This window comes from Electrophorus electricus, chromosome 19 (genome assembly GCF_041902795.1).
Source record: "Electrophorus electricus isolate QZ-2024a chromosome 19, ASM4190279v1, whole genome shotgun sequence".
NCBI lineage: Eukaryota > Metazoa > Chordata > Actinopteri > Gymnotiformes > Gymnotidae > Electrophorus > Electrophorus electricus.
Window position 1 is genome coordinate 20,333,513 of NC_137515.1, and position 21,488 is coordinate 20,355,000.

Sequence of the window (21,488 nt, forward strand, 5' to 3'; positions counted from 1 at the left end):
GGCCTTTAGAGTACAAATTAACATTATTAGTTCTCGTTAAACCTGTAGTGTGTGTGCCCTTCCTCACTAGGCTACGTGACATTTAAATGTACACACCTTCCACATTCGCAACAGAAATAAATGAGAAACAGATGAAGAGAGACAATCATTTTAAATAAAAATGCGCTGAACGAATATAATCCTCTGGTTTGGTATCATACAAATATTTGTAATATTTTCCAATACGCTCCCTGGATCATTAACAGATGTTCACTAAACTTGTTGCCGGTTATGGGATGTGCGCCGAACAGGAAACGGACGACTACGGAACGTTTAGAGTGACGGACCACACAGCGCCTTCTAGTGGAAGCCACGGGATCAGCATGCGCCAAACTGCACCACTGGCGTCCCCGTGCAGACGGGAGGACCCGAAGCCTCGGTTTGTCTGAGCCCCCACATTTACACAGCAGGTCTGGGTGGAACTGCAGCAGTGGGTTTATCTCCCCCCGCCGGCCGTCCAGCCCCGGGGTGTGGTCTACTCTAGCGCAGGACCTGCTGATATGGTGGCAGACACAGATGTGCCTTAGCTGCTCAGAGGACGCGTTTCCTACAGGTTGAAGTTCACGCCCACTTTTACAATGAAGTCACTTACGTTAGTGAAGCTCCTCGAGTTGAGAAACGCAGGGCGAGGTCAATAGAAACATTCTCCCATTCCAAACGCTTAAGGACACGGATTAATGAAAATGGAATCATTCCATAACAAATCCATCAGGGGGGTGACCTCAGTTAAGGAGACTGAATTTTAAAAAAAGAAAATGATTAGTGTTTTATTAAAAACAAACAAGACGACCAAACATGTAGAGACAGTGTCTGAGTCCCAGTGTAAGACTCCTGTGTCTTCTGAGTCCCAGTGTAAGACTGTGTGTCTAACAACGCACAGATCAGCTCATCACTGCCTTTAAGCACATGCACCACAGGAATAGACAACACACGTGTAACTACTGTAACAGACTGCAAAGAAAGTAGACAGACAGAAAAACCAGCATGAAATCAGTTCGGTGCAACACTGCGTAACATTCAGTCCCAAAGAACACCAAAGTCTGTCAAGAGTTGAACGTCACCGCGACTTATCGTGCAAAAGTGTGCAAAGAATCGTCTCTGAGAGTGCACAGTGAGTGAACGCCCAGAAACAGGCAGCAGTCTCGCTCACGCGGGGTCATGTCTGGTCAGTTCAGGATGAATGTCCTGCCAGGTTCCTCAAGGGCTCCTGCCCTCCAGGCCGCGTAGCAGTGACGACCCCCTGACCTGTGCGAGTCCTCGCTGCCCCTCACGACCTCTGACCCGTGCAAGTCCTCGCTGCCCCTCACGACCTCTGACCCGTGCGAGTCCTCGCTGCCTCTCACGACCTCTGACCCATGCGAGTCCTCGCTGACCCCCACCAGCACTTTACTGTACATCTTCTGCTGTTCCTCTTTGAAGACCTTCTTCACCTTCTCACGTTTTAGCCCTCCGTCCCTGTGAATGAAGAATCGCCTTAACACACACACACACACGCGCGCGCAGGAGTAAATGTCTCGGTGGACGTGCTGTGTAAGCAGAGTCTGAAGGGTTTACCATAAGAGGTCGGCCAGGCCGCCCTTCCTAGCAATAGCAGCCTTTACACGGTTGGCAAACTGGACGGCGTCCTCACCCTCCTACACACACACACACACACACACACACACACACACACAATAGCAAAATATAATAAACTGAACGGTGTCCTCACCTTCCTACACACACACACGCATGCGATAAAAAACATGACAGACTGAACTGTAAACTGTGTGTGTGTATATGTGTGTGTGTGTGTGCATGTGTGTGTGGTTTCACCTCTCTCCTCATAGGCGGCAGGTACCACACACTGCAGACGACACCCCAGCTGCTCATCATATGGAGAAGGTAGTTCACCATGCCAAACTTACTGCTGTTCCAGAACGCATCCCCAAACCGCGGGTCATACTACACACGCACGCACACACACAGGAGTTTATTTAGGAGATGGAGAGGAGGAGAACGATGAAGACCAGGATGAGGAGGACATTGCTTTACCTTTATGGCCACAGGATAGACAGTGCAGCCGATTTCAAAGCTGCCCTTCTTAAACATCATCACCGACGTGTTGTTAATGCAGGTGCCTGCAGCCAACACATGCCTTATTATGAATAGTGTAACAGAAGTAAACATGAGATCAGCTTAACAATGTTATTAATGATGATAATCATTTTTTATTTTAAACGTACCCTCTGGGAAAATGAGAATCGGCAGTTTGGTTTTGTCTGCAACATGATCACTGAGCCTAAAACATACAAGTGCAAGGGTTGTGTGATTTGATCAGAAAACATTCACAAGTTCAAACATAAACTGGAATAAGTGCTTCCACACGCTGGCCGGAGTGACGTACTGCACTGGCAGTTCTGTGGCAGCGCAAGTCCAAAGTGCAGTGTTACCGTTTGGCCACTAGGTGTCTGTCTTTCACTTCAGACCGCTCAAACCAGATGTGTGGACAAGCTTTCAACATGGCTCGCTGGATAACTCCCATCAGACCGCCGTGGACCTGCCCCACCTAACACACACACACACAATTACACACACACACAAAGCCCCATGCATCCTCAAACACTATAGTTAGCCCACTTACCATCGCATAGCATCCGTCACTAGCCAGGATTATGACATCTATAGGCGACGTATGATTGGCCACGCAGATCCCGCCGTTTTTGGGTTTGTTTTCACTGGTGAGGGTGAAGGGGGCACTAGTGAGCTGCAGTTTCCACACACACTGGCATGAGAAGCCCGTACTGGCACTGTTGCTACTGGCCCAGGCAGACATCAATCACTGGGGCCTGAGAACAGTCCCACCCACCTGTCGTGGTATGTGATGATGGCGGTCAGGGCCCGCACGCAGATCCGGTAGCACATCAGATGGGCCTTCTCACTGAGAGAGCTCTTCACCCTGTCACTCACACACACACCGTCCGTGATCGTCAGCTTACCATCGCATGCACTGAAGTGTGTGTGGTGGGTGTCGCACCATGAGCTCCAGAGGGCCACAGCGCTGACCATTAACCTTTAATAGGGTGTCTGTTGCCAAATGGCTGAACTTACCATCCATTTGGCAGCAAGCCAATAAGAGAAGTGAGAACCACAAGCAGCCCAACGCCGGTGAAGGCCAAAGTGACCCTGCAGAGAGACACACACACACGTATTCACACACATACAGATGTGCAAATGTATTCGCACACCTACACAAACGCACCCACGCATATGCACGCGTCAATGCCTGTCAAACACAGTCATAGAAATCTCCCATTCTTTCACTCCACACACACCAATGAAGCAACATCTCCCCTGAACACAGTGCTTGGGCTTAGAACAGAGCAGACCTCCCTCTCATTTCACAGACGTCACCTTTCTTCTGGCCAAGCGCCAGCAGACCCTGAACACGGGGAAACCCCAGTCTGCTGTTCCCTCAGCATGCGTGTTTATCCCCACCTGCAGGTGGGGGTTGCTATGACAACACGAAGTGCCTTCTGGAGGTGCCACAGGGGACAGACATTAGATAAGCCCTGTTTGAAGCACGAGAACCTTCTGTAGATGTACCCCCCCACACACACAGGCGCGTTCCCCCAACAGTAAACACCACCGTTTGGTGTGTCCATGTGTGAATATCAACATATCCACTCTGACCTACAGGTTACACTCCAACTCACCCGCCCACAGCTCAGAAATGCAGAGTTTGATAGGTGAGGTGAAGGTGGGTAAAGATGCTATAACCACCCCCTGCCGGTACCTGAGGGGCAGTAGAATGGCGTAGCGGACGAGCACGCCGACCCCCCACAGCACGGTCAGCCTGGTGCTGATGTGATGGAAGTTGTAGTTGCTGCGTGTGAGCAGGTTCCAGGACTCCAGCTCCTCGGCCGTGAAGCGCTTGGTCACCTCGTCGTCCACGATGCTCTCCACGCCGCGCCGGCAGAAGGAGAAGATGTCGGACATGTCGAACTCGGGCTCCGGGGCAGGAATGCCGCTGCGCCTGACCTCCTGGATCTCCTGCTCCAGAGACACCAGCTCCTTGGCAATGATGCCTGCGGAAAAGTGCGGGGTGAGGAAGAACCGTGTGTGTGTGCGCACACATGTTTGTCTGTGTATGTGAGTTTGAGTGTGTATGTGTGTTTGTATATGTATGTGTGAGTCTTTGTGTGCATATGTCTGTGTGTGTGTGCGCATGCATGTGAGAGTTTGAGTGTGTGTGTCTCACCATTGCTATAAGGTTTATAGAGCTGCTGGTTCTTCTCTCTGGCTCCTCTCTCCATCCGCAGCGTAGCCCACTGAAACACATCCGCGCACGCACGCACACGAGTAAGACGCTGCCCCTACACTGCTGGCAGTCTGCCAAGATGGTGTCAGCTGTGGGGATGTAAACACTGCCGAGACAGTGACTCAGTGAGAGCGAGAGCACAGTAAGTTTCACAAAACATAGTCAGAGCGTTGGTGTGTGTGTGTGTGTGTGTGTGTGTTCGCTAGTGCGCCTGACAGAATGACAGATGTGGTGAAACTGCTGGGCTTCACTAGTGAACGGATCTGAATGTTCCGTTTAATGTTCAGTTGCTCCAAGAATCTGCAACCCATGTTCAGTTCGCGCCTGGATTTAGAATTAGAATTCCCAACAAATATCCAGACAACACACAGTTAGGCCCTAATAAAATAAAAAAAACAATTCCTTTATGTATTCATTTATGAATAAACACAATATTGAATAAGAGTTTAGTAAACGTATTGCACTCAATCAGTCATATTTTCTTTGCATCCATACATTACATTTTGGTATATTAAGGTATATTAGTCTCCCAGCTACACCACAGGTTGATTACCAAGTGACAATTTCACCAGAAGAAGCATTAGCAAGGGAGCCAAGGAGACACCACTGAGATGCTACTGAGACCTTCCAGTTTATAGGGTTCAACACTGGAAACAATTACTTTCAATTATAAAATTATCAGACAATGAGAATAAAAACACTGTGAGTAGAACAAGCATCACATCAGAGAACAACTGACTTTTACAGTAACACCATGAGATGGCATGTTTTCTAAATAAATCTAAAGCATGATGATAAAAGCTGTATGAGCAAAGTTACTGCTCATAATCTGGGTGGCTATTACTCTGCCACTTCACACCTGGGCAAGAGATTACGCATAACAATGGGCAGAATACACATGACCATAAATCAAATTACACATGACCATGGTCATCAGATTTACCTCAAAAATCTTGAGCAGTGACTTCATGTAGAGTCTCCGTATGCCGAAGGACACACCAAAGACCGCCGGTACGATGATGAAGATGAGGAGGAGAGTGAACCACAAGGTGAAGGAGATTCCCAGAAGCATGCAGAGCAAACCGTCGAAGGGAAACAGGTACGACTCCATGGTGCTGCAGACGCCGTCTCACAGAGCGAGTGCACGACCTCGCTGGGTTCACTATTCTGGCCCCTACAGCCTCAGTTTCTGAAGCCGGCGCTGAAACAGGGGTTTCATGGGCACATCTGGAACCACGGGTCCTCTTATCACGAACAACACAACACACACACTAAGATGCCAACGTGTGCACCAGGTCCAGGAGACATTTCAAACACTCCTTAATGTGAATCTGTTTCCATGCCTGGACAGCAGAACAACTCACTCCTTTCTCTCACAAGACCCCACGTCCAAATCCACCACTTCCCTCTCTGTGAAGGGTAAACAGACAATAGTCAAGCACACCGCGATTTCCAGCAAGGAATAAGTGACAAAGAAATAATATAAAAGACGTTTAGAGGAATAAACAGCTGGTTAACTACACGCCATCACTCAGCAGCTAGAACTACAGCACGGGAGAGCACGCATGCGTACTACCAGCTACCCACGGCCATATAAGCACAGACGCTCTACTTCATGTACATCACCGGCAAAATCGCCAAGTCTAACAGGGTCACTTGATTTTGGAAAGCAACACCTGGTGGACTAACGTCGGCTAGCCTGCTAGATCACACCAGACGACATCCGGTGTGACGCGTATCGTACATCCGCTGCACATCCTGCATCCTGTCGCAATCTGGGCGCAACTCAACCCAATGTACAAAATAGCCTTCTCTTCAAATGAATCTTTCTCGATTTCCCGTTAATCCAGAGTAAAATTATATTATATTTTTTTCCCTATATATTTATTTAGAAAGCTATCTTAGCTTTACCAGCGAATTTGTAGAATTTTAGGCTGGCGGATACAATGGCTACTAAAGGGTCCTGTGGCTTCAGGTCAACAAACGCAGTACCGACACGTGGTTTTCTAAACAATAACAGAGTTATACCAGTACAGACACGTGGCTTTCTAAAGAATAATGTCAGTGTTTCGGTGAACACACTCATCAACGCCCACTTGCTTCGTCTAACTCGCCTAGCCGGTATACTCATATAAGGCGTATTTAACTGAATGTAATAATGCATCATAATTCACTGGAATTCCGACCGTCTGCTAACTGAATGTAAAGGAGTTGACAAAATGTTCTAAGCAGAGAGCTCGGCTTAAATTCTAAAGCTAGTAAACACTAGCTAGCCAGTAGACTAAAAAAAAAATTAAATAAAATTAGCTATAGCAGAGTTATCTATCTTTGACTCTAACCCCTAACCCTAGCTCTAGCTCTTTCAGATGAAGTCACCGATTTTACACGGATAACGTGAACCAGTTCAACTAAGATAAGATAAGCTAAGATAGTTAAGCTTGCGCATTTGCTAGTTGTTTGGAAACGCGTTTACTTACCAATTATTTTTGGACAGATAAAACCACCTTTTTCTATTGAAGTTATCTTAGAAATCAGTAAAATAATCGCACGATGGTCTGTCGTTCTGTCCAACACGTTAAAAATACAAGCGTGTCTGCATAACACGACTAAAAAAACAGGACGGACGCGACGGAAGTAGCAAAACAAATATACTTCCGGTCTTACTCGCCGAGCCACAGCTTGTTTTTGAGGAGTCTGAGAGGAGAGTGTCCACTTCCGTGAAGTGTTTATGAGGAGTGTCCACTTCCGTGAAGTGTTTATGAGGAGTGTCCACTTCTGTGACGTGTTTATGAGGAGAGTGTCCCCTTCCATGAAGTGTTTATGAGGAGTGTCCACTTCTGTGACGTGTTTATGAGGAGAGTGTCCACTTCCGTGAAGTGTTTATGAGGAGTGTCCACTTCTGTGACGTGTTTATGAGGAGAGTGTCCACTTCCGTGAAGTGTTTATGAGGAGTGTCCACTTCTGTGACGTGTTTATGAGGAGAGTGTCCACTTCCGTGAAGTGTTTATGAGGAGTGTCCACTTCTGTGACGTGTTTATGAGGAGAGTGTCCACTTCCGTGAAGTGTTTATGAGGAGTGTCCACTTCTGTGACGTGTTTATGAGGAGAGTGTCCACTTCCGTGAAGTGTTTATGAGGAGTGTCCACTTCTGTGACGTGTTTATGAGGAGAGTGTCCACTTCCGTGAAGTGTTTATGAGGAGTGTCCACTTCTAATCATCCCATTAATATAAAACGGTGACCATAAAACGCCAGAAGTAGCTCGCAAAGCCTCAATAAACGGCTACAAACAAAAATAAAATAGTTTCTCACCACTTGTTCAGGACCATTCTTTACTTTTGGAAAGTAGAAGTATGTATTACACTAAATATAGTAAAGAAGACGTACCTGTATGTTTCTTTTTTCTACATCAAAAGGGTTTCGGTCAATAGCATGTTAGCATTTCTGCTACGCCAGCCAACCCATTCGCGTCAGTAGTAGGAATGCCAGTTACGACTCCCAGGCGAGTCTTCCCTCTGGTCATTCTCTGACTGACCTTTACTGACCTATGCTGACCTGAAGTTTGTCATTTTCAGTTTGATTGTTTTCTTTACAATTCTAGCTGACCGTTGCTGGAGAAGCTAATATGGCCCAAAATAATGCTGACCGATAAAGGTCAAGTGTGTATCTGCCAGAAGTCAGATTATATGTTAATTTTGTTGTATTTAAAAAAACATTAACACAAAGTAAGACAACACAGATATTTTATTTCCAAACTGAAGTAAAACTCTTACTTTAAACCTGTTAGTAATTATAAACATATAGGCAAGCATTCAACGTAATAGCACGTCACTGCTGCGTAACTGGTAGGAAAAAAAACCTATAGCTTCAAATAGACTACAAACCCATCTCTGTCCAGCTGGTGTCGCATCAGTTCAACCAGTCTAAGCCTCAGCAAGGAACCACAGCACTATTCGTACTGTATTCAAACTGGGTATTTGTATATGTGAAATATATGCTGCATTGAAAGTTGTAACGGTTTTGTCACAAACATTGATGCTTGGTACAATGGCCGATAATATCTTCAGTTATTCAGAGAGCACACTCGGGGTATTCAAATAATTTAGCATCAATAAATGGTACTGAAAATGAGGTTTCATAGTACAACTCTTTAATCAGATTTACACCCTTACAGTAACATTTTGGCATGCATACAATCACACAAGATAAACACCTGGGGAAAAGACACCATAAAGAACAGGAAGAATATCTCACTAGTGATCCACACAAACACACACACACAGGTTAATAAAACAAACACAGTAAAATGAACCAGAAAAGCTAATTATTCTAGTACTGGGATTTTCTTCATTTGGACAGAACTTGATGAGATGAGAGTGCACAACATGACCAATGCTGCTTTTCAAACAACAGAGTTCACACAAAAGATAATGTCTTATAACAAATAACGTCTAATTCTTAGGGCAGAGAGAAAATGTTGCCATGGGAAAAGATTCAACAACACTCGATAAATGATAAGGAACACATGAACAGTGCACCAATACAGCAACAATGGTGCAGATTTCTGATCTTATATTAAAGGATAAACAAGCTAAAAACTAGATGTGTGTCTAACAGCTGGCAGGCTATTATTACAGAAATAAAATCTCCTCTAGAGAGAAACACACCTTCTCTCACACAATAATAAACAGACTGAGACAGAGAGAGATTTCAGTGAGTTTCTGGCATCCAGTATCCACAAGATTTGTTGCTAATAGGAGGAAAAGTACCAGAGAGACTCAGACTTTCCTGCACTGGTCTATCACAATCCTGTTGCAAAGCATCAACACAGATGTTCTGTGTTTCCTCAGAGCTGAACACTAATAATGAGCCATGCAACCATCAGTAGACCCAGTCTTACGGCACCCAAGGAGGTCACTACACCTTGGCAAACACAGCCAGATAAATATCTGATGTTTATCAGTTGGATCTTATAAGAGAAATGTGAGATATCTAACCTTTCAGTGATTATTCAGATTAATGGAAATCTCCCAAAGTATATCTGGACAGTGATTTAATTAAAGCTTCTGTTAATATCAAACCACAAATGAAGAGCTCACTAAACATCACAAATGTAGACGAGTGTGTCAGAACACACTACACACAGCTAAAAGAGAGTCAGGGACACATAATCCCCAGCGTGAAAGATTAGTGTGTGTGTGTGTGTGTGTGTGTGTGTGTGTGTGTGTGTGTGTGTGTGTGTGTGAGTGTGTGTGTGTGTGTGTGTGTGTGTGAGTGTGTGTGTGTGTGTGTGTGTGTGTGAGTGTGTGTGTGTGTGAATGTGTGTGAGTGTGTGTGAGTGTGTGTGTGTGTGTGTCTGTGTGAGTGTGTGTGTGTGTGTGTGTGAGACACTGTGGTGCTGCTTTTCCCAATAGGACATGTGCTATCATAAAATCTACAAAATATGAGGAGATTTTATGTTCAAATCTAGCCATCAGTACCAGTTCCAGGTTCATCCAATACCAGTACCGGTACCAGTTCCAGTACATGGAGGATGAGACTCGGCTGAGTTTGGACACTTCAGAAGTACGATGATCCAAAGCAAATCTGACCTCCAAATCCACACAAAAATGGTTCACTGAGGATAGAATCAAATTTTTGTAGACCTGAACTCTGCTGAAATCCTGTGGGCTGAGCTTGAGAGATGCAAGAAGGCTCTGATCCGGAGAGACTCTGACCTGGAGAGACTTTGTGTAGAAGATGGTCTTTGTGCATTCATGCTTTTCCAACTCAGCCATCATTATTAGAGATATATAATGTTGGAAATTAGATTAAAGAACACACAGTTACATGCAAGGGGGCCAATAAGTGTTTCTCAGAAGTGTTGAAAATACATTTTACTGCTGTTGTTGTTTGAACAATTTTATTTGGTGGAAGGTTTGTTTTCTCTCATATATTCAGGGTAAGATGATCAAGGTGAGAATTAACTGAGACATTTGTTTGTGTTCAATGTTTCTAATTGCATGTGAGTGAGTCATTCTGGGGCTGACTGTAATGAATAAGGGGAACAACGTTGTGCTACTGGTCTGTTGCTGGACTTTGAGGTCAGAAGTTGTGTTCCCGAGGTTCCTCTGGTGAAGACTCCAGCTGTCTCCGTCCCTCCAGACGAGGTTCAGCGGGACATCATCTGCACAAACTCTGGGTGGGGAGCGAACAGGAGACATTGAAATGTAACGCAACAGCTTTGTCCTGCCTGCCCTGTACCAATGTCCTGTAATCTGCTCTGTTATGCTCTTTTACTGTGAGGGAACTCTAAGATCTGAAATAATCCCACAGCCAGGAGATGATCTGTCAGAGTTGTTCCAGTCCTCTGTGGTGTGGATCCTCTTTCTGTCCTGAGTCAAGCTACTTCCCTCTTCACGCTGTACATGGGTTCTGAGGGTGGAGACACCTGACAGCCCACTCCAGACATGCAGTCCTGCTTCGAGACGGTTCCACTGTTCTTGCGTTATAAAACGTGGACAGTGCTGGTATCCATTTATTGGTCTCACAGAACAAACATCTGATGTGTTTTGGCACACAGCGCTCTTCTGCGTGTTAATGACGCTGTCGTCACAGGCCACCGTGCCAAAGGGGTTAAAGGTGTGATCTTGCAGTTAACACTATTTAGAGGCCAATGCCATTTACAATGTCATGACAAGGTCATTAACACATGGCAAAATGCATCTGTTTTCTCTATAAGACCAATAAAAAAGAAAAAAGAAGCAATCACACCAGTGCTGTCCACATTTTATTTACAATAAAGGTGATTTTGGATACAGAATATTCTACGTTTGTTGTTTGTAACACAGATGCCTGTTCATTATGCATTATTATCAACCTTCCTTTTTTTCTGCCCAGTGAAGACTATTCAGTACTTTAGAATGGTGAGATATCATAAATTATCACAGCGCCAGATGAAGGACAGCACCTGGCACAGGACCCTCACAGAGTTCAGAGTCAGAAAGAAAATGCACTATGTCAAATTCTAATCCAATCACCTGGTTTTGCTAATAACCTCAAACCAGCAGGTGGAATTACGCAGTGAAGTCAACTGGGTGCACTTCTATTACTCTACTGAACAGAGTAAACTTCTATTACTCTACTGAACAGAGTACACTACTATTACACTACTGAACAGAGTACACTTCTATTACACTACTGAACAGAGTACACTACTATTACACTACTGAACAGAGTATACTTCTATTACTCTACTGAACAGAGTACACTAAAATTACACTACTGAACAGAGTACACTTCTATTACTCTACTGAACAGAGTACACTTCTATTATTCTACTGAACAGAGTACACTTCTATTACTCTACTGAACAGAGTACACTTCTATTACACTACTGAACAGAGTACACTAAAATTACACTACTGAACAGAGTACACTTCTATTACTCTACTGAACAGAGTACACTTCTATTATTCTACTGAACAGAGTACACTTCTATTACTCTACTGAACAGAGTACACTACTATTACACTACTGAACAGAGTATACTTCTATTACTCTACTGAACAGAGTACACTATTACACTACTGAACAGAGTACAATTCTATTACACTACTGAACAGAGTACACTAAAATTACACTACTGAACAGAGTACACTTCTATTACTCTACTGAACAGAGTACACTTCTATTATTCTACTGAACAGAGTACACTTCTATTACTCTACTGAACAGAGTACACTTCTATTACACTACTGAACAGAGTACACTAAAATTACACTACTGAACAGAGTACACTTCTATTACTCTACTGAACAGAGTACACTTCTATTATTCTACTGAACAGAGTACACTTCTATTACTCTACTGAACAGAGTACACTACTATTACACTACTGAACAGAGTATACTTCTATTACTCTACTGAACAGAGTACACTAAAATTACACTACTGAACAGAGTACACTTCTATTACTCTACTGAACAGAGTAAACTTCTATTACTCTACTGAACAGAGTACACTACTATTACACTACTGAACAGAGTATACTTCTATTACTCTACTGAACAGAGTACACTATTACACTACTGAACAGAGTACAATTCTATTACACTACTGAACAGAGTACACTCAAATTACACTACTGAACAGAGTACACTTCTATTACTCTACTGAACAGAGTATACTTCTATTACTCTACTGAACAGAGTACACTATTACACTACTGAACAGAGTACAATACTATTACACTACTGAACAGAGTATACTTCTATTACTCTACTGAACAGAGTACACTATTACACTACTGAACAGAGTACAATTCTATTACACTACTGCACAGAGTACACTTCTATTACACTACTGAACAGAGTACACTTCTATTACACTACTGTACACTTCTATTACTCTACTGAACAGAGTACACGTCTATTACGCTACTGAACAGAGTACACCTCTATTACACTACTGAACAGAGTACACTTCTATTACACTACTGTACACTTCTATTACTCTACTGAACAGAGTACACTTCTATTACACTACTGAACAGAGTACACTTCTATTACACTAATGAACAGAGTACACTTCTATTACACTACTGTACACTTCTATTACTCTACTGAACAGAGTACACTTCTATTACACTACTGAACAGAGTACACTTCTATTACTCTACTGAACAGAGTACACTTCTATTACACTAATGAACAGAGTACACTTCTATTACACTACTGTACATTTCTATTACACTACTGAACAGAGTACACTTCTATTACACTACTGTACACTTCTATTACTCTACTGAACAGAGTGCACTTCTATTACACTACTGAACAGAGTAAACCTCTATTACTCTACTGAACAGAGTACACTATTACACTACTGAACAGAGTACAATTCTATTACACTACTGAACAGAGTACACTTCTATTACACTAATGAACAGAGTACACTTCTATTACACTACTGTACACTTCTATTACTCTACTGAACAGAGTACACTTCTATTACACTACTGAACAGAGTACACTTCTATTACTCTACTGAACAGAGTACACTTCTATTACACTAATGAACAGAGTACACTTCTATTACACTACTGTACATTTCTATTACACTACTGAACAGAGTACACTTCTATTACACTACTGTACACTTCTATTACACTACTGAACAGAGTACACTTCTATTACACTACTGTACACTTCTATTACTCTACTGAACAGAGTGCACTTCTATTACACTACTGAACAGAGTAAACCTCTATTACTCTACTGAACAGAGTACACTATTACACTACTGAACAGAGTACAATTCTATTACACTACTGAACAGAGTACACTAAAATTACACTACTGAACAGAGTACACTTCTATTACTCTACTGAACAGAGTACACTTCTATGATTCTACTGAACAGAGTACACTTCTATTACTCTACTGAACAGAGTACACTACTATTACACTACTGAACAGAGTACACTTCTATTACTCTACTGAACAGAGTACACTTCTATTATTCTACTGAACAGAGTACACTTCTATTACTCTACTGAACAGAGTACACTTCTATTATTCTACTGTACACTTCTATTACTCTACTGAACAGAGTACACTTCTATTACGCTACTGAACAGAGTACACTTCTATTACACTACTGCACAGAGTACACTTCTATTACACTACTGAACAGAGTACACTTCTATTACACTACTGTACACTTCTATTACTCTACTGAACAGAGTACACTTCTATTACGCTACTGAACAGAGTACACCTCTATTACACTACTGAACAGAGTACACTTCTATTACACTACTGTACACTTCTATTACTCTACTGAACAGAGTACACTTCTATTACACTACTGAACAGAGTACACTTCTATTACTCTACTGAACAGAGTACACTTCTATTACACTAATGAACAGAGTACACTTCTATTACACTACTGTACATTTCTATTACACTACTGAACAGAGTACACTTCTATTACACTACTGTACACTTCTATTACACTACTGAACAGAGTACACTTCTAGTACACTACTGTACACTTCTATTACTCTACTGAACAGAGTGCACTTCTATTACACTACTGAACAGAGTAAACCTCTATTACTCTACTGAACAGAGTACACTATTACACTACTGAACAGAGTACAATTCTATTACACTACTGAACAGAGTACACTAAAATTACACTACTGAACAGAGTACACTTCTATTACTCTACTGAACAGAGTACACTTCTATGATTCTACTGAACAGAGTACACTTCTATTACTCTACTGAACAGAGTACACTTCTATTACACTACTGAACAGAGTACACTAAAATTACACTACTGAACAGAGTACACTTCTATTACTCTACTGAACAGAGTACACTTCTATTATTCTACTGAACAGAGTACACTTCTATTACTCTACTGAACAGAGTACACTACTATTACACTACTGAACAGAGTACACTTCTATTACTCTACTGAACAGAGTACACTTCTATTATTCTACTGAACAGAGTACACTTCTATTACTCTACTGAACAGAGTACACTTCTATTACGCTACTGAACAGAGTACACTTCTATTACACTACTGCACAGAGTACACTTCTATTACACTACTGAACAGAGTACACTTCTATTACACTACTGTACACTTCTATTACTCTACTGAACAGAGTACACTTCTATTACGCTACTGAACAGAGTACACCTCTATTACACTACTGAACAGAGTACACTTCTATTACACTACTGTACACTTCTATTACTCTACTGAACAGAGTACACTTCTATTACACTACTGAACAGAGTACACTTCTATTACTCTACTGAACAGAGTACACTTCTATTACACTACTGAACAGAGTACACTTCTATTACACTACTGTACACTTCTATTACTCTACTGAACAGAGTACACTTCTATTACACTACTGAACAGAGTACACTTCTATTACTCTACTGAACAGAGTACACTTCTATTACACTAATGAACAGAGTACACTTCTATTACACTACTGTACATTTCTATTACACTACTGAACAGAGTACACTTCTATTACACTACTGTACACTTCTATTACACTACTGAACAGAGTACACTTCTAGTACACTACTGTACACTTCTATTACTCTACTGAACAGAGTGCACTTCTATTACACTACTGAACAGAGTAAACCTCTATTACTCTACTGAACAGAGTACACTATTACACTACTGAACAGAGTACAATTCTATTACACTACTGAACAGAGTACACTAAAATTACACTACTGAACAGAGTACACTTCTATTACTCTACTGAACAGAGTACACTTCTATGATTCTACTGAACAGAGTACACTTCTATTACTCTACTGAACAGAGTACACTTCTATTACACTACTGAACAGAGTACACTAAAATTACACTACTGAACAGAGTACACTTCTATTACTCTACTGAACAGAGTACACTTCTATTATTCTACTGAACAGAGTACACTTCTATTACTCTACTGAACAGAGTACACTACTATTACACTACTGAACAGAGTACACTTCTATTACTCTACTGAACAGAGTACACTTCTATTATTCTACTGAACAGAGTACACTTCTATTACTCTACTGAACAGAGTACACTTCTATTACGCTACTGAACAGAGTACACTTCTATTACACTACTGAACAGAGTACACTTCTATTACACTACTGTACACTTCTATTACTCTACTGAACAGAGTACACTTCTATTACGCTACTGAACAGAGTACACCTCTATTACACTACTGAACAGAGTACACTTCTATTACACTACTGTACACTTCTATTACTCTACTGAACAGAGTACACGTCTATTACACTACTGAACAGAGTACACTTCTATTACTCTACTGAACAGAGTACACTTCTATTACACTAATGAACAGAGTACACTTCTATTACACTACTGTACATTTCTATTACACTACTGAACAGAGTACACTTCTATTACACTACTGTACACTTCTATTACACTACTGAACAGAGTACACTTCTATTACACTACTGTACACTTCTATTACTCTACTGAACAGAGTGCACTTCTATTACACTACTGAACAGAGTACACTACTATTATTCTACTGAACAGAGTACACTTCTATTACACTACTGAACAGAGTACACTTCTATTACACTACTGTACACTTCTATTACTCTACTGAACAGAGTACACTTCTATTACACTACTGAACAGAGTACACTTCTATTACACTACTGAACAGAGTACACTTATATTACACTACTGAACACTTCTATTACACTACTGAATTGTCGTACTCACCTTCAAAGTCCACACGTCCATCTCCATTAAGATCGATGTCTTTCAGAATGTCTTCCAGTTCTTTGTGTGCTACCTGAAGTAATGCATAAAGATTTACTGGAAGCTGTAAACACTATACAAGTTATAAACACTACAAATGATGAAACCATTACAGAGGATACAGACAGACCAGTGAGGACAGAGGACACACTATGGAAGATAGACAGCATAGGCATAACAGACATTACAGGACAGAGTCCACTGAGAAATACAGATACCAGACATGACAGAAACACTACAGGGGACAGAAACAGTATGGAAGACTCAAGGATATTGACTCAGGCCAGTGAGGGCAGAGGGGAGGGGCTGATGGGATGATTGACACAAACCTGTTGCCCTAGCAGCTTCTTCATGGCCTCACGGAGCTCTGGGACACTGATCATGCCATCGCCATTAGAGTCAAACTGAAAGGCAACAGGAGACCGTGTGGAATATGAACCAGGTCAGGCCGAGCGGAACGTCTGTCGCCCCGTCCTTTTAAGCAGGGACCGCTTCATGTCCTCACCTCTTTAAACGCATCTCTCAGTTCCTTCACGCCGATCATGTCTGCCGTCTCCTGTAACATCTTGGGCCCCATCAGTTCCACAAAATCCTCGAAGTCCACACGTCCCCCCACTGGACGCAATGGACAGAAAACGAAACAGCAGGCTCAGAGCAAAGCCTACAACACAGCCATAATCATCAGGGTTGGAGGGAGAGGTACGGGTCAGGGGTCAGGGGTCAGGGGCTTCTTGCGTACGGTTCATGTTGATCTGCTGGCTCAGTTCGATAAGCTCCATCTCCGTGGGCATGTATCCCATCGTTCTCATGCAGTCTCCCAGGTTCACGCATTTGATTAACCCTTTCCTGGCGTACAAAGCAAATGCACTGCTGAGCTCTGGCGGACAGAAGAAAAAAAAGTTGTGGTTAGACAACTGCAGAACAAACGTCCCACAGAGCATGCACTGTGGTAGCATGTGGACATAATGATGGCAGTGGCCCCATTAGCAAGACAAGGCAGTCTGACTGAGCCACACACCTTTCTCTGAGTGCTTACCCATCAACCCACTCAAGCAGAAGACAACAACCGGTGTACTGTACAATTCAGTTGAGCAACAATTATGTCACCATGTTTTTCACATTTTTAAAACTACACTGTTGCAGTCACACAATCTTATTTGAATCAGTCTAAATACCAGTAATTCTAACACTGTTATTAACTGTCAGTTATACATATTTACAGTATAAAACTATCATTTCTATCAGCAGTGCTTTATTATAATGTATTTGTCTACACAGGATTAGGCCAAAATCTACATCTCTTTCCTTTGAATCGTTTAATAGGGAGATTTTTGTGTCATAAGTCTGATTCCTCTTACCTTCCAGTTCTTCTGGTCTTAATTCTCTGTCCTGAAATGAAATAAAGGTGTGTTTAATATACACAGATTGCAGCCTCTGCTTCCATTTAAACCAGTTCAGTAGATCTGTAATGTCAGAGAATGTAAACCCTGCCTGTAAAGTTAGAACCACGCTGATAATGGTCTGATTTAAAATAAATCAAAACAAAACCTTGAATTTATTCATGAAATGGATAAACATGTCAAGTACTAAGATGGTGTTCAGGTTTAAGGTTTGACTTTGCAAATGTGCAAATGTAGCATCTCTGAGCACAGATGAGCTTTAGGCTTCACACAGGAGGCTTTAGCTTAGTCGTTCTGACCCTGGCATGAGCAGACAGGCAGAGCACGTGGCTTCTCCAGCTCCAGGGCAGAACTCTGCGCTCGCACACACACCAAAAGATAATGTTAAAGCTGACGCCATCTCCCCCTGAGCCCCGTCTGGAGCTTTAAGGGCCGGTGAATGTGTTTGTGACTGTAAATGTATGTGCACACATGGCCATTTGTATGTGTGCATTTGTGTTTGCATATGCATTTTCACAAATGTTCACATGTGTGCGTGAATGTGTGTATTTAAATGCATGTGTATGTGTGCATCTGTGTGTGCACATGTGTGTGTGTGTGTATGTAAATGCATGTGTATGTTTGCATCTGTGTGTGCATATGTGTGTGCACATGTGTGTATGTAAATGCATGTGTATATGTGCATCTGTGTGTGCATGTGTGTGTGTGCATATATGCGTGTGTGTATGTGTGTATGTAAATGCATATGTATGTGTGCATCCGTGTGTACATGTGCACATTTCCGTATGTGTGTGCATTTGTGCATATGCGTGGGTGCATTTGTGTAGGTGTGTAAATGCGTGTGTATACCTGTGCAAATACATGTGCATGTGTATATGTGTGTGGATACGTGTGCATGTGTGTGCAAATGCATGTGCAAATGTGTGTGCTTATGTGTGTGTGTGTGCATGTGTGTGTGTGTGTGTGTGTGTGCACATGTGCATGCATGTGCCTGTGCGCATGAGCGTGTGCGCGTGCATGCGTGCACGTGCGCGTGTGTGTGCATTTGTACGTGCGTGTGCGCATGATTGTGTATGCATGGGTGTGTGCGCGTGCATGTTTTTGCATGTTTGCATGTGTGTGCGTGTGCATGTGAGTGTGTATGCATGCGTGTTGTGCTCATACGTGTGTGTGCGCACGCGTGCATGTGTGCACATGTGCATGTGTGTGTGCGTGTGCATCCAAACTTACGTACAGTCTGCCGGATCTGCGCGAAGCCCTCCCTCAGGAAGACGCAGGCTGGTCCCAGTACGTTGTGTGTGCAGTCGGACGTGTGCCGCAAAGCTAAGACAGTATCAACTGACGCCACGCTCTCCTCACACACCTGCACAGCCCTGTAATGCCGCTTCCTGTCCTGATGGGGTGGGTGGAGTCATGGGGGCAGAGCGCGAGTGGGGGCAGGACGAGCAGGAAGGGGGCGGAGACACGATTAGAGACCGCTAAAATGAGAGAATGTGGGGGTTCTGTCTGAGATTACACTCAGTGCAGTTATTCTGTAATCTACAGAAGAGATAATCCCAGTAACACTCGTGAGGATTCCAGTTACACTCACACATGTAATAATCCCATTTCTCATCACACTGATCTTTCCAGTAATTCTCACACTTCTGTTAATCCTAGTTACACTCACACTTGAGAAATAGACTTCTAGAGGGCTTTTTTTGAAGTTTTTAAATGGTAGTAGTTCAACTACATTCTGAAATAAAGAAATTTTAATTTAACCAATTTTGTCCAGTAAATATTCTAAAAATCAGTTGCATATTTTGGAATTGACATCATAATAAAAAGTAAAATCTTTATCAGAGGTATTAAGATAAAGAACTACCATGTAGGTCAAGAACTTATGCCGAAAACATAATCCAAACGTCTCCTAGACATGCCGTACAGAAGCACACACACAACCACCAACTGGAGTGATTCAGTAGCTCATAGCTGAGGAAGAGGAGGAAGAGGAGGAAGAGGTGTGTCAGGTTTAACACAGACCGATCAGTGGAGATGCACTCCAGACATTACAGCCTTAGCCAGGAGAGGAGGGCATGGCCAATCTGATGGCTTGTATTCTGGCTCTAACTGCTTCTAGACTTGTTCTGGACTAGCTGGATGGTTTCAGTTACAACACGTGACCATTTTAATATTGAGTTCAATATTCACCCGGTCACTAATCTCAGACTCTTTAGCTTTTGGTGTATAAGAAACTTATTCAGTGCCACTTCTGCTGGTCCCAGATCAGTACAACCTCCCAGAGCCAAAGCAATCAGCACCCAATGGGGGGCAGGATTGAGGACACTGTCCTGCACAGACGCACACATACACAAACACACACAAGTACACACTCACACACACATGCTAACAAATGAACACAAACACACTGACATGCAAATACACATGCACACACAAACAGACGTACACTGATAGCATCGGACTATGGTCTCTGTTCAGATGACTGTGCACACTAAGCACCCAAGTGTGTGTGTATAGACCTTGAGAAGACGTGATGGTGTTTGAGTTTCTGCGGTTCCTTCATTTAAGTGCAACACCTTCTGCATCTCACCAAAGCAGATGAAACCACTTAAAGTTTAAATCTGGGAGAGTGAAGCTGAGGTGAACACGTCCCACCAAGGACCTGAGAGATCCAAACCTGCTACAGAGACCCATTTTAACGTTAGCTGGGATCTGACAGCGATGTCTCTGTAGGGACAGGAAGGTGCCCGGCCTCAGCCACGAGAACCACACACACATCCTTTAACACTCAGAGTCAGAACTACTGGCAAAAGTGTTTGTCTGTATTAGGAGTTTCTCCTGAGAGAGAACGTACAGTCGCGAGCACTCAGTACATCCAACACAGTCCAGAGGGTTAGGGTCACACACACATGCACGCACACACACACACACACACACACACACACACACACAAACACAGAGAGAGCCGTGAGAAACAAGCATGAACGTACCTTCTTGGAGACGTGGTTAAGCGGTGATTTTACACAGTTTCCCATAGCACGTCCCTTTAGCTCATCCTACTCAGGGTAGAAGCGACAGCGTGTGTGTGTGTGTGTGTGTGTGTGTGTGAGTGAATGGGGGGGGTGTGTGCACGCACATCGTTGCATGCACGGATGAAGGGCAGTTAGGGGATGTGGAGGTGGTCTTCAAGGGTCTTAGTGAGCAAAGAGGGCAGAGAAGGAGAGAGGGAGCAGGAAGTGGAGAGGTGTGAGAGAGAGAGATATTGTGAGAGAGAGAGAAAGAGAGAGAGAAAGAGGGATATATTATGAGGGAGCGAGAGGGATATATTGTGAGAGAAAGAGAGAGGGATATATTGTGAGAGAGAGAGGGAAAGAGAGAGAGAAAGAGGGATATATTGTGAGGGAGCGAGAGAGATATAT

The 21,488-nt window shown here is 42.9% G+C and overlaps 2 protein-coding genes across 9 annotated transcripts in view; both read right to left on the reverse strand.

Annotated features, from left to right (window-relative positions):
- Positions 1-779: 779 nt before the first annotated feature.
- gpat4 (glycerol-3-phosphate acyltransferase 4) lies at positions 780-7,078 on the reverse strand. 7 transcript variants are annotated; one of them, XM_027018232.3, is made up of 14 exons: positions 6,814-7,078; positions 5,701-5,746; positions 5,280-5,580; positions 4,277-4,346; positions 3,812-4,103; positions 3,127-3,201; positions 2,885-2,974; positions 2,660-2,753; positions 2,469-2,584; positions 2,262-2,317; positions 2,071-2,156; positions 1,852-1,980; positions 1,594-1,673; positions 780-1,494 (listed from the first exon to the last, which is right to left on the reverse strand). In XM_027018232.3, exons 3-14 carry the CDS (start codon positions 5,445-5,447, stop codon positions 1,206-1,208), a joined length of 1,545 nt encoding a protein of 514 aa, XP_026874033.2. In that variant the 5' UTR covers positions 5,448-5,580; positions 5,701-5,746; positions 6,814-7,078; the 3' UTR covers positions 780-1,205. The 7 variants fall into 7 exon arrangements, with proteins under 7 accessions (XP_026874033.2, XP_026874034.2, XP_035391493.1 ...); XM_027018233.3 differs by lacking the exon at positions 6,814-7,078 and adding an exon at positions 5,963-6,792; XM_035535600.2 differs by lacking the exon at positions 6,814-7,078 and adding an exon at positions 5,924-6,792.
- Positions 7,079-9,286: 2,208 nt separating this feature from the next.
- Positions 9,287-21,488, reverse strand: part of cabp1b (calcium binding protein 1b) — a 21,212-nt gene continuing 9,010 nt past the window's right edge. The window contains exons 1-8 of one of the 2 annotated variants that reach the window (XM_027018254.3): positions 21,060-21,488; positions 19,304-19,462; positions 18,028-18,058; positions 17,409-17,546; positions 17,175-17,284; positions 16,999-17,073; positions 16,631-16,703; positions 9,287-10,510 (exon numbers count right to left, since the gene is read on the reverse strand). The exon at positions 21,060-21,488 is cut by the window's right edge and continues 155 nt beyond it. In XM_027018254.3, coding sequence (XP_026874055.1) covers positions 10,485-10,510; positions 16,631-16,703; positions 16,999-17,073; positions 17,175-17,284; positions 17,409-17,546; positions 18,028-18,058; positions 19,304-19,462; positions 21,060-21,104 — 657 coding nt within the window. In that variant the 5' untranslated portion in view covers positions 21,105-21,488 and the 3' untranslated portion in view covers positions 9,287-10,484. The remainder of the gene's footprint in view (positions 10,511-16,630; positions 16,704-16,998; positions 17,074-17,174; positions 17,285-17,408; positions 17,547-18,027; positions 18,059-19,303; positions 19,463-21,059) is intronic. The other variant, XM_035535664.2, reaches the window with a different exon arrangement.

Bases quoted from the DNA above. Each gene is read 5' to 3' on its own strand.
- gpat4 (XM_027018232.3), bottom strand. From the start codon at position 5,447: ATGGAGTCGTACCTGTTTCCCTTCGACGGTTTGCTCTGCATGCTTCTG. The intron at 4,347-5,279 runs GTAAATCTGATG...GATGTGTTTCAG, and splicing joins CACTGCTCAAGATTTTTGAG to TGGGCTACGCTGCGGATGGA. The intron at 4,104-4,276 runs GTGAGACACACA...ACTTTTCCGCAG, and splicing joins CTATAAACCTTATAGCAATG to GCATCATTGCCAAGGAGCTG.